At 37.0% G+C, this 13,826-nt stretch overlaps 1 protein-coding gene across 1 annotated transcript in view; it reads right to left on the reverse strand.

Moving 5' to 3' along the window:
* Positions 1-12,119, reverse strand: part of AXR4 (alpha/beta-Hydrolases superfamily protein) — an 81,212-nt gene extending 69,093 nt beyond the window's left edge. Inside the window, exon 1 of the mRNA XM_089379746.1 lies at positions 10,441-12,119. Within this exon, the coding sequence (XP_089235872.1) occupies positions 10,441-11,739 (1,299 nt within the window). The 5' untranslated portion in view covers positions 11,740-12,119. The remainder of the gene's footprint in view (positions 1-10,440) is intronic.
* Positions 12,120-13,826: the final 1,707 nt, after the last annotated feature.

The raw sequence follows: 13,826 nt of genomic DNA on the forward strand, positions 1-13,826 counted from the left end.
TTGTTGAGACCTGAAGCAAAAGAACTCCAAGTAGGTGGCAATCCCAATAATGCAGTAATTACTAGCTCCTTTTCTAGTACAATTTCATCTATGGCTTGAAGTTCATCTCTAATTCTAGATATCCTTACAAAGAAGGAAGCCACAGTGTCATCCTTCATCATTTTTGTAGTCCTTAATTCATTCTTCAGACTTGCTACTTGACTGATGTTCTTGATAGTGAACAATTTGGATAAGGCTTCATACATTTCTTGAGCATGGTCTATATTGGAAATGTATGGGACAAGATTGTCCTTTATGCTTTCTACCATCAGTGTCATAGCCAATATTTCTGACTCTCTAAACTTCACTTTATCTGCATCACTGGATTCTTCGGTAGGTTTCTTCACCTTTCCTTTGACCAAATCCAAGACCTTGTTCTTTTCAAGAATGAGGTCAATTCTCTTCTTCCATGCCCTGTAATTTGATGCTCCTTCCAATTTGTTCTCACTCTTTATTGTGTTAGACATTGTCCTTGAAGATAGTGAGCTTCTTCCCTTATAAGAGCTCCTTATATGATCCCTTGTTCAATCCTTTAGACTCCTTTCAGTAGATACTCAAAACTGCCTTTTTCCTTCTTCACCTTAGCTTTGATACCATGTTAGAAAATCAAAAAGGTAGAAATATTTTCTTATATAGATAATTACTTGTGATTCTTTTATCTTTGTGTTCTTTTATCTTTTAGTTCATCAAGCAATTATCAAAACAATAGCACAAGGACAACAGATGTAGGCGGACAGCTAAGGAAAAACCCCTATCTAGGGGAAAACCCAGTCAACAATTCTTCCTTCAATAGTTTCTTGAGATAGTCCAACACTCTTGACCTAGACAAAGACTTCCTCCACATCAAGTCAACCCTCAATCCTTCTTGCAGATGATGACCTTTCAATAGCAACTTCGACCTAGCAGCATCAACTTGTAGTAGCAGCTTCGACCCAGCAACAGGCAGCAGCAGCAACATAGCAGTTTCGACTACTCAAAGAAAAACTTCGATCTCCCTAGATACCCCTCTAAAGTGAGAGATAGATGGCTCAAAATTTCGATCTTGATGTCTTCTTTCTTCCCTCCAAACTTCGCACCCTTTTCCAACCCTTTTCCAGCTCTTTTCCAACTTCGCACTTCCCAGCTTCTTGCTTTTGGATATCGAACTATGAGAGAGAGAGTGAATTGCTCCAAATGAATTTGAACTGCCTTGTATATATAGCCTTCCAGTGAGGTTGAATTGTCCTTCTTGAAGCTGACTTGATCTCTTTGAGGCCGACTTGGTGTGGAGGGGACAAATAGTATATTTGACTCAATATTAATTCTTTTTACATGATTCAAAAGCCCAAGAAGGGTCTCTTTTAATGGACAATGACTCTAATGACTTAGAATAAATCCTAGAAGTCCTCAATGGGGACTTTGACCTAAAACAAAATTACCCAAGCATGAAACCCATGCTTTAATAAGTCATAATAATAATAATAAATATTTTCTTCATTCTTTTGATAAATACAATTCATTATGACTCAAATACATTTATGAAGACCAAACCTAGTTACATTTTTCAACAGATTGTGCACAAGAGAATTGCAAGGTCACCTGTTTTAACCATTAAGTAAGGGTCTAGCTCTTAGATTGAATAGTGGAGAAGGTTTGCCTAACTTTCTATACAACCAAACTTATGCTTGGAGGTAGATTTCAAGATGCAAATCTAAGACTAAGATGCAAATGCTTCAATGATATCAAAATGCTTCAAAATAAAATCTCAATGTGCTTACAATCCAAATATGAATATATATTTTGAGCACAAGATTATTAGCTAATGACAAAGATAAATGAAGCAACAATAATCACTCAATGAAACAAGAGCAATGATGACAGTTAGACATTAGAGAAAAATCCCACTATGCCTTTAGATGTGTTTATTTATAAATGATCTTCAGTTAAGTTAGACAATGAAATAAGTGAAATTATATGATGTAAACACAAATAATAAATGGAAAATGATTGCTAACAAGAAATATAAAAACATTTTAGATCATCAATAGCAATTGAAACAAGACGAGGTATTTCAAATGCAATTTAGATCAAAGCTAGTTAGATGATGCAAAATGCTAAATCTAGGACTAATTAACAAATGCAAGAGATGGGAGATGGATTAGTAAGAGATCTAAATTAGCAAGACAACAAGATCTCCCATTTAAATAAGAATAAGGACACCAAGGGATCTAAGTCCCAAGCTCCCTGAAGAGAAAGGATTAATTTTATTCAAAGTTACAAGTGGAAGAAGCCTTTTGACGAATGGAAAGGTTCTTCACTCAAGGAACTTCACGACAAAGATGATAACTTTACAAATCAATCGATCTCCTCAAGCAACAAAGAATCCACTTAAGATCGTTCAAAATGTCTCCTAGGATCAGACTCAAGGTTACTTGAGAGTGGGAGCGACATGTTTTCAGAAGCTCCCGGTTTGGTAGCGAATCCCAAAGCGTTTTTTTATATAATAAATATATTTCTTATATTATGATGCATATATGTCAACAAAAACATGTAGAATGATGAATTAGATATAAAAAAACATAGATTGAATCATATAACAACAATCATCTAGAAGTTATAATCTTCATCAACCACGTCCACAAGTTAGTAACATACCACATATTGAGTCTCATGAATCGTGATTCATCAATCTTAAAGTTTCAAGCTTTCAAAATTCAATATATAACATTTATCATCATTGATCACCAAAGTTGTAGTTGTAAGTGTAACCATTACAACAAATAATATCTAACATGAAATGAAATGTTATAAAATGAAATGAAATGAAAAAAATTTCAACTTTCACGAAGCATCATATTCATAATTCATTACCAATGAGTTCTAATTGCCAACTTCAAACTTCAAACTTAAATTGTCATAAATTGTTTACAAAAAATATCATAATAAATATGAAAGAGTCAACAATTATAAAACCTACTAGAAACTAGAAAAGACAAGTAAATCTATCATCTACATCTTCCTCTTGCCACCATGAATAATGTCTAATTTCTAAGCAAGTCGTGGTGGTCTTCTAGGATTCTCCTCCTGCACAATCCCACAACCAAAACCAGAAGGCACATGCCCTCCATGTGAGGATGTACATGGAGGCGGCGACAACAACGGAGCAAGACTTGGAACTCGAGCACTGCTACTGGATGGTGGGGGTGGCATGGTTGTTGCTTCATCTTTGTTAGGCCCCTATACTACTAGTGTAACCCCTTATTGTTATTAGTACAACCCACTTATTATATTGATGTACCCATGTAGTGCCCATATTGTTACTATTGTGCCACATAGAAGCCCACTATTGTTATTGTTGTGCCCTACAATATTATTGTTATGTAGGCTTTGATTGTATTGGGACCACTTAGACTCTTATATATAGAAAGGAGGTATTTTCATTTGTATCATCCAAGAATTGTTCATTTATGTAATGTAAAGGAGGTTGCCCCTCGAAGAGGCTGAATTCTAAGGCGTGGATCTCTCTTTTCTATCTTTTTGTGAGCTGGTTTCATAACATTTGGTATCAGAGCTTTGGATTCTAGGGTTTCGCTGCTCCAAACAGGTCATCGTGGAATTTTCGCTATAACTTTTTTTCTGTGACGTTTCAGAAGTCGCAAAAAAAACCCATTTGAGAAGACATCGCGCTGAACCTTGGGTCCGAATTTCAGAGCTTTTTGCGCGATATTTGCGGATATATGATCTGAGGAAGTTGGTTTTTTTGCAGACTCCTGAATTACATTCAAAACAGGTGACCTGGGGAAAATCGTCATAACTTTATTTCTGAGCATCGGATTGAAATTTCGTAAGAAGGTACAGAAAGAGGACGGACTGTAGTTTTCTTTTATGTATTTTGCAGAGTCAAAGGTTGAAGCAGTGACTCGTGGCACGTCGTACAAGTTCGCTCTACTGAACTAGTCTAAAAGAAAGTCACTGTGGGAGATTTCACATAACTTTTTCTTGGAGAATCCAATTTGGATCAGACTGGTGGCATTGGAAAGAGGCAACAGAGGGCTACTACAGGTCACAATTTCAGAACTTAAAGATCCAAAAGTACAGAGTTACAGTCGTTTCAAGGTTGAGCTCCTAAAATCAAGAAAAAGCAAGATGAGGAAGTTTGATGGCAAGGATCCGGTAAATTGAATACTTCAGATGGAGCAATATTTTGATCTACATGGTGTACAACTATTACAAAAGGTATGTATTGCATCTTCATATTTAGAACCAGATCAATTTTTATGGTACAAAGGGCTTTGTTCTCGTAAACAACTTGTTACGTGGTCCATTTTCACGGAGGAAATGATAGCACATTATGAGGATACAAAGAGCAACACCTTCTTTAGAGCAACACCACAACAATTGGAAAGAGTAAAAGGGCTTTGTGACATAGTGGAAAGCAAAATTATGGAAACCAGGAAGTGTATCCCTCACAACTATAAAGATGGAAGTGTTGTTTCTCCTAGCCTTCCACAACCGACAAGGGTTACACCACAACAATTGGAAGAAAAAAGAGAAAAAGGGCTTTGTTACAATTGTGATAGAAAATGCACTAAAGGTCATAAGTGTGTTGAGAAGAAATTATTTTACATAGAATATGAAGAGGAGGAAGAAAAGGATCAAGAAACAACAAAAGAAGAAGATATATGCCAGGACCCCACCCCAGAGAAAGAAGAAATGAATCAGACAATATCTTGTAATTCATTGTTCAAAATTACCACTCCTCAAACTATCAAGATAGAAGGACATATAAAGAAGAAAAATGTTCAAGTAGTGAAAGACCACATCAAGCATCAAGAAATGAATCCGACCACATCTTGTAAAGGATTGGAAGAAATTACCACTCCTCAAACTCTAGAGATAGAAGGACATATCAAGAAGAAAAAGGTTCAAGCAGTGAAGGATCACATCGAGCATCAACAACAAGTTCTCCAACTTTTAAAGGATAACGCCAGTTCAGTGCAAAATCAAACGAAACAACAGGTAGATCAACATCGTAGTGAAAAATGTTTTGATGTAGGTGATTGGGTATTTTTACTGCTACATCTCAAGCAAGCTATTTATGAGAAGGAAATGTTGGCAATACTACATGCACTTAAAAAATGGCGACCTTACCGAATGGGAAGACTCTTCAAGGATGAGGATGCGGAAGCATTGTTTTGTGCTATTTATATTATCCAACTAGATTGGATAAACGAAGCAAGGGATGAATGGAAGAAGGACGAAGAAGTATGGCCACTTATTCAAAAGTTGCAAAAGATCCCAATTCAAACAATATTGCCAGAAATTGAAGAGGAAAGAAAAATCATATTGGAACCAGGAGCAGTCACAGAAACAAGAACCCGACAGCTACGAAATCGATCAATTTCAGATTATCTCATCAAGTGGAAGAACTTACCCGCTGAAGATTCTACATGGGAGGACAAGAATCTTATACAGAAGCATCAAGAACTACTCAAGCGTTGAGGACAACGCTTTTTGAAGGAGAGGGGCATGTTAGGCCCCTATACTACTAGTGTAACCCCTTATTGTTATTAGTACAACCCACTTATTATATTGATGTACCCATGTAGTGCCCATATTGTTACTATTGTGCCACATAGAAGCCCACTATTGTTATTGTTGTGCCCTACAATATTATTGTTATGTAGGCTTTGATTGTATTGGGACCACTTAGACTCCTATATATAGAAAGGAGGTATTTTCATTTGTATCATCCAAGAATTGTTCATTTATGTAATGTAAAGGAGGTTGCCCCCTCGAAGAGGCTGAATTCTAAGGCGTGGATCTCTCTTTTCTATCTTTTTGTGAGCTGGTTTCATAACATTAGTAACATACCACATATTGAGTCTCATGAATCGTGATTCATCAATCTTAAAGTTTCAAGCTTTCAAAATTCAATATATAACATTTATCATCATTGATCACCAAAGTTGTAGTTGTAAGTGTAACCATTACAACAAATAATATCTAACATGAAATGAAATGTTATAAAATGAAATGAAATGAAAAAAATTTCAACTTTCACGAAGCATCATATTCATAATTCATTACCAATGAGTTCTAATTGCCAACTTCAAACTTCAAACTTAAATTGTCATAAATTGTTTACAAAAAATATCATAATAAATATGAAAGAGTCAACAATTATAAAACCTACTAGAAACTAGAAAAGACAAGTAAATCTATCATCTACATCTTCTTCTTGCCACCATGAATAATGTCTAATTTCTAAGCAGGTCGTGGTGGTCTTCTAGGATTCTCCTCCTGCACAATCCCACAACCAAAACCAGAAGGCACATGCCCTCCATGTGAGGATGTACATGGAGGCGGCGACAACAAAGGAGCAAGACTTGGAACTCGAGCACTGCTACTGGATGGTGGGGGTGGCATGGTTGTTGCTTCATCTTCCTCTCTCATAAGTTCTGCTTCTAGTTCTTCAAGATGTATAGTGTCATCCTCCAAATTATCGTCCTCTGGGTGGTTGTCCCAAATTTTCTATGTTGGATCCTCATAAGCTCGATCACAGTAATGACTCAACAACCTCAAGTTGTAGTGCACATAAACCAAGCTTTATGCCCGGTTTTCATTGAGTCTGTTTCTTCTCACATTATGTATGAAGTTGTAAGTGCTCCAACACCTCTCTACAAAAGAAGTATTTACAACCTGTGAGAGAACATTTTTTGCCAATTTTGGCAAAAGTCGCATGCCACCATATGCTTCCCATCATGTGAGAGCATCAAATCTGTCTCTATCTTCCATTGCATGCAAAGAACCAAACAAACCAGTGCAACTGAAGTATCTGCCTAATTCAAGACGCAAATTAGCACATTCCTCCCTGTTAGGTACCAACTTGTCTAATGCTTCCATATATCCTGTAGCTACCTTTGGATCCATATGGGGTTTGACCCTAACCCCACCCCCAAGTGCAGGTTGGCCCAACCAAGTTGGAGAGTAGTATTTTGGCGTAAGGATATACGCCAAGGCATGTAGTGGAACATTAAGTTTATTCCACCATGTACACACACAATTGTGAATCAGTGTATACAAGTTGGGATCATCTTTCTGAACAATATCTTTTATTTGCCCCAACATGGTATCCATCTACTCATACACCTCCCCAATCACTGGTTTATCTGTATCTGCAAAACGAATCATGTGATAAATGGGCTTGGTGAATTCCAATACTTGCCTCACACGTGCCCAAAACTGACCATCAAGAGTGGTCTCCTCCACCTGTTCAAAACCTTGCTTGTCAGTTGCATTTGTAGCCCTTTCCTTTAATACCTGTCAGTGTGGACTTGATACCATGCTAGCCAATGACTCTCTTACCTTCAAAAGGTGCCTGAAGGTGAGGTAATAGCTAGCATATCTAGTCTTCGCAATCTTCAATAGCTCCAAGCTTGAGTGACTGCGGAAAAGCCCATGGGTATTGCTATGATTTGCCTAGTTATGAATCTACATAACTAGATGAATCTAGTTACCATATACAAGTTAGTTGTTCTGCTACAAGTGGGTTGCCATCAAGTACAACACATGCGTCATAATGCCAACAATCTCCCCCTTGACTTGATGGCAACCATGTTGGTGTTGATTACTGCAAGCTGTAGAAACTGTTAGAGATAACAAGCAACACCAAAATACTCTCCCCCTTTGACATCAAGGGCAAAGGGCGGACCAAGATATTCTCCCCTTTTGAGATCAAGGGCAAAGGGTTGGACCAAAATGAAAACTTCCATGTTTGAATAGTTGAATATGAGCATTGATCATGCTCCCCCTAGGCACATGTTGAATTCTCTGATTAAACTCTCGGTTTGTACATGTTGAGATGCACTAGACCATCCATGCTCTCCCTGAGCACATGCAAAGTTTGCAAAAAATAATTTCCAAAAGAATTTCGGCAGCTTACAATTGGCAGCAATTTCCCACGTGTGACCTATTTAGGGCTACTTAGCCCCACCTTCTCCTTCGCGTAACAAGCGTTGGCTTGCTAGTGACTTCGGCCTTCAATGTAGCTCCTTTTCTTGCCTTGATTTAGCCTTCTTAGGATATGAAATTGCAGCAGGTAGGAAACCCTAATTTCCTTCGCACGTGTGAACGAAATGACCCAAAAACAATCCTGAAATGTCCTCGTTCTTCCTTCGATATTTGTCCTCCTTTCTTCGCTTGGATGTGAGGTATCTTCTTGTCCTTCTTATTGAATTACTTGTGTGTGTTCTCTCTCTTTGAATGAGGCCAAGTGCCCTATATATAGGCTTCTTCCTTCAGCTTGTAGGCTGACTTGACTTGGTCCTAGGCCGACTTGTCATCTTGGTGTAGGCTAGATGCTTCATATGAGGGCCGACTTGCTTGAAGTGCTTGAGCTTGGTCTGGAGGGTCTTTTGACTCTTACAATGACTTAAATATATATATATATATATGTAACATGCCCAAATGACATTGACTCAATAGACTTGAGCATGAAACCCATGACTCCATCATAACATAAATAATTTTTTTTTTCTTTACATCAATTACATAAAATCATGATTACACGTGTCATTATGAAGACCGAACCTAGTTACAGTTTTCAACACCCTTGTCCCCCAATTTGGTGTCTGGCTTGGCCGTGACCTTAAAATTGGATTACTATTATTATTATAATATATCATTAAGTTCTACTCAATAGTCAAATTTCACTACTGATCAAGTGTCTCAGCTTGCTGGTAACTAATTAGGAAGAATCGATATACTTGAGTAATTCTTATTGTGTGTTACAGTGGGTGTGGAATCTGAATCACTGCATATGAGTGAAGAGTTATCCGTGTAAACTTAAAGGTGTGATTATCACCCTGTTCCAGGGGCTTCCTCAAAGATTGGTGTATTCTCTGTTTATTCATGAAAAAAATATGCATAATTCTCTTTCATTATTTTGCTCTGATCATCTTCTTCGCTATTTTGCTATGTGAGTGAATATTGTGATTTATGCAACTTTTGATTAGTATGCGAAGACATCTAAGAATACTATGAAAGTTGTGTTTAATCACCTTATTCATTATTTTTCCTTTGTCTTGCAATAACAGCGTCTTGTAATGACATTTGTTGTACACAAACGTACACACAATATAATTGTATACAAATGTACACACAATATATTGTACATGTGTACAGATGATTCAATATGTGTGTATATATTTTTAACCCATAGATTTGATTTTTTATTACAATTTCTTAGGCTGCACATGTCTTATATGTGGTAGCCTTTTTAATTTCTGAGTTTTACATACTATCACTTAATGTATGCCGGATAATATAGACTTTTAGCCCTTTTAAAATTATAAGTAATATACATAATCACAGTGAGTTATTTATTCCAATTTATGAATTACCAACAATAGACATGCTTCTTTGTGTTTACTTGGGATAGAAAAGGTAGAGGCGTGCTGCAAATATGCATGGCATGTGCTGGTTTCTCATAAACCACAACGTTGGTTGCCGAACAGTTTCACAAAAACGAATTTTGTAGGCATATAAATAAATTTTCATTTATTTTTTACTGACAATCCTTTTGATAGAAATTGCATATGGAAGCTGCTAAACCTTTCTCTTTTGGTGATCAGATAATAGAGACAAATACTTGGAAGAAGTGCAAGGCTCAAAAGGTTTATATATATATATATATATATATATTCCCAAGGAAAACCTCTCAGGATCCCCCTTTCTTCTTCAGAATATCTGGACAGAGGGAGCAGCTCAACCGCCAGCCACAACAGTGGCTGATAACCCCAAGAAACTCGACCAGATTTGAAACCGTAACCTCAAGCCTCCTTGTTGGCAACATGTCTTGGGTGGATGGTTAAACCAATTGAGCTAACCCTCAGAACTCATAATTTAATATATATAAATTAATGTCGCAAAATATTAGATTTTGGAATCTGTGTTTACGCTTGTCTGCGTTAATGAAACTGAAATTATTTAATATTCACGGGCAACAAGCCATCCCACAGCTTTCATTATGATTCTTTCGAGTAATGGGACAAATTCATAAAAGGAAATTCAAGAATCTGCAGAGTTGGGTGCTCATTCATTTCAATAATAAAAACAAGGATTGAACTACGTCCTAGCCAAGAACATCCGTGTCCTGTACCTTTGAAAGTAGAAGACTAGAACTGCCCGGAAATCATGACCACTTATTCCTACTGCAACAATTACATATACTAAAAATGCAAAAAGAAACTCGCTTATCTAGTGAGGACGATGGTATGACTGCTCTATGGCACCTAGATATGTTAATCTCTATGTACATGAATATCGATTTCTAATGTAATATAAAATACATTTTCAAACAAAAAAGGTACAGAGAGAATGCATGATCAAATTTCAGTGAGAGAGATGTCTTGTTCTGACCTGAGGCCATCTTCCACCACTGTGGGAGACAAAAACTGCACGAGGAAGCACCTTGGCGATCTGGTCTCCCTCCCTCTGCCAGTCCTTGGACCAATCATTGCCCCACAGTATTTGCATAGGCACTTCTTTCACACTATCAGCGTCTGCCCAAGACTTCAAGTCAAAGCTTGCATTTGCCCGGTTTCCGATCTCCACAGAAGCCCTCCTGCCATTCTTAGTCCTCAAGAGAATCCCATGGGCCTCTGCAGCAGATCTATCCATGGACTTTGAACAACACATTCTCAGGAGACCCAATTGAAGTAAGGGAAAATGGGTCACTAACTCCCCCACTCCTGGCACCTTCAGAACCCACGAGGGTACAGATGGATTGTGGGGGGCAGCATCAATGAGAGTAATACTTCGAACGAAAGAAGGATTGCTTGCAGCCCAAATGGCACCAGTCTCAAATCCTGTGTCATGGACTACTAAATGAACAGGCCCAAGAGATAAGGAGTCAATTACCTGTTTCAAGCTTTGGCTCAATTCTTGTGGCGCGCATTGCAAAGCCTGGTAGCTTTTAGTCACTCTAGGTTCATAATGTACATAAGGCATCTCCCCGGTCTCCACCAGTTGATCGAATCCCCAGAACAGCCCTTTCTCCTTTATGTCAAGATACACATCCTTAACCCTCCCAATCAAACCACCCCATCTTCTATCAGTCTGTAAGCTGGACTTGTCCGAGAAACCAAAGCCCGGTAGATCCAGTGCAACAGCATGAATTCCCTTGGAAGCCAGGATTGATATGACGTCACGAAATGAGAATGAGCTTGCCCCAAAACCATGAACTAAAAGCACCGTTTCAGCGTCTCTGGGACCTTCTTGTCTCACAAATACTTGGATTGATTGCTTCTCTTCTGCCCCAATCTGGACTTTGACCATTTTTCCCTTAAAATAATGTGAGCGTAAATCAGGTGGCATGCTTAAGAATTCTGCTTTCTCGTTCTCTGGACCGGCAAAAGAAGAAGTTAACAGAAATAATAGAGTAATCAACGAGACTATGCCCACAAAGCATGCCCAGAACATGAAAACATTAGGGGAGCTGCCCTCATTCTTTACTTCCATGGAGGGGTTCTCATCTCCATTTTCAGATGCATTTGTTCCATTGGAGGAGGGAATATGCCGCCTCCTATTTCTCAGGGTTTCCTCTGATTTACTCCCAGGGTTCTGGTGGGCATCTAGTTTTGTGTCATCGCCTTGTTGTTCAGATGGGGAAAGAGGTTCAATCTCGGAAATCTCAGATTGCCTGTCATTCTCGTCCATGTTATTCTGAAACTAATTATACCACCACAATCGCCACCACCATTTCAAGTAGAATAGAACGATTGATTATATTATAAACCTACCGCTCTGCCTCCTCCAAGCTTCCTATGAAAGACCTCCTTCGACTTGATTACTCGCTTTTTCTGCCACAGACACTACTTATTGTGTGCGATAACAGTATGATGTTGTCTGCCTGCATTTCTGCCAGAAACCAGTATATGTGCTTTACTTTCCGCTCCTAGAGTTTTGGTTCCTTCATGGCCTAAGGAGCCATTTAAAAGGTAAGTACGAAGAACGCCTAAGCATGAACTGAACGTTGAATATTTGGAGACTTACAAAAGTATTTATGTTGATCTGATAGAGAGGAGAATTATCTAAATTCTAAATTTATCCAATTGATGGAAAAGGATGAAATTGGCAAAGATATTCATTCCTTCTTAGAAGTTTGAGGGATCCATATTTCTCATAAAATTGGAAGTTTGAGGGATCCATATTTATCATAAAGTTAAGTTAATAATAATTATATATTACTAATTTTTTTATTTTATAATATAATAAAAAAATATATTATTATGTTTTATTATAATATTGTCAAACAATTTATCCAACTATGTAATCTAATTGGTAAATGTTAAAACATAATATTGTGAAACAATTTAGTTTACCGTAATATTGTCAAATAATTTATTCTACTATGTAGTCTAATTGGTAAATGTTAAAACATAATATTGTCAAACAATTTAATCTACTATGTAGTCTAATTAGTAAATGGTTTGACAATGAAGAGTTATATTTCATAAGATTCTAAGTTTAAATCTAGTCTTGGATGAACTAATAAAAACAATATTAAGCAAAGTCTTTCGTTTGAAATCACATAAGAGAATATTTTGGCGACCCATTTCGAACCAACAAGTGTGGTTCATCATGAGGAACCAAATTTGTTGGTTCGAAACACGTCGCCAAAATATTCTCTTATGTGATTTATGCCGAAAGACTTTGCTTAATTCATTATGGATCACAGAAGCTTGAATACCAAAAAAATAATAATAATAATAATAATTTTATAGTTAGTTTTTGGACAAATCATATTAGCAATTATGATCATCGTTTGGTTATTGTTAAATAATTTAATACATATAATATTATAATATAATTAATTGAAAAATACAAAAAAAAACTTTATGAATAGAGTAAAAGGACAAACATTTTTTAATAAATATATGTATGTCAATTCACATTATTATGACTAACAAAATATTAGTATTTTATTTTTGTTTAATGTTAATATTAGAATTTTTTTTATTTTGTGGGAAAACTTATCATAATTTAGTTGTCAAACTAGCAATACAAACAATCGTTTTTTGCTATTATTCGCGAAGACAAGATGGCTGATCATCATTACTCAAGGAAAACCACACCACCTAGAATGACCAGTTGGTGGTCTATAAGGGGGCAAGCTTTCAATGTTGCCATATGTCTATGGGCCTTGGGCCATTAACCTGTTTCCTTACATCCAAGGAAGACGATCTCTTATCCAAGCAGAAACAGTGTTAGGTTACACTCCAAGCCCGTAGAATATTTTACGGAAAGTTTTTAAAACTATTGTTTTATTTTTATTTTTATTAATAATATCAATTTAATTTAAAGTTACCTCAACATAAATTAGTGTATGAGATATATTTATTTGTGAGATAAGAGACAAGGAATGACGTCTCAACTCTTGCCAAGAGATAAGTTATTGGTATATCTGGCTTGCGAGCTTTTGGATATACTATGAAAGATTCTTGAAAAAAAGAAGCAAAAGATTCTTGCAAAGGAAGAGTCCACTTGGCGACTCAAGAGTCGTGCCATATGGCTCAGGGAAGGAGATAAAAATACCAATTTTTTTCACAGATATGCAAACAGGCGGAGGCAAGTGAATACGATTTGGGAAATAAAGGACGAAGCTGGCAAATCTTTTTTCACTTAGGAGGATATATCCTGTGAAGCTGTAAAATTCTTCAAAAAGGCCTACAGCAGAGATATCGGTAGCTGCATTGAAGATATTCTATGGGGCATTGATCTATACCCTTCTATGTTCGATGAAA

This window comes from Pinus tabuliformis, chromosome J (genome assembly GCF_031772625.1).
Source record: "Pinus tabuliformis cultivar Carrire ecotype Pingquan chromosome J, CPIR1, whole genome shotgun sequence".
NCBI lineage: Eukaryota > Viridiplantae > Streptophyta > Pinopsida > Pinales > Pinaceae > Pinus > Pinus tabuliformis.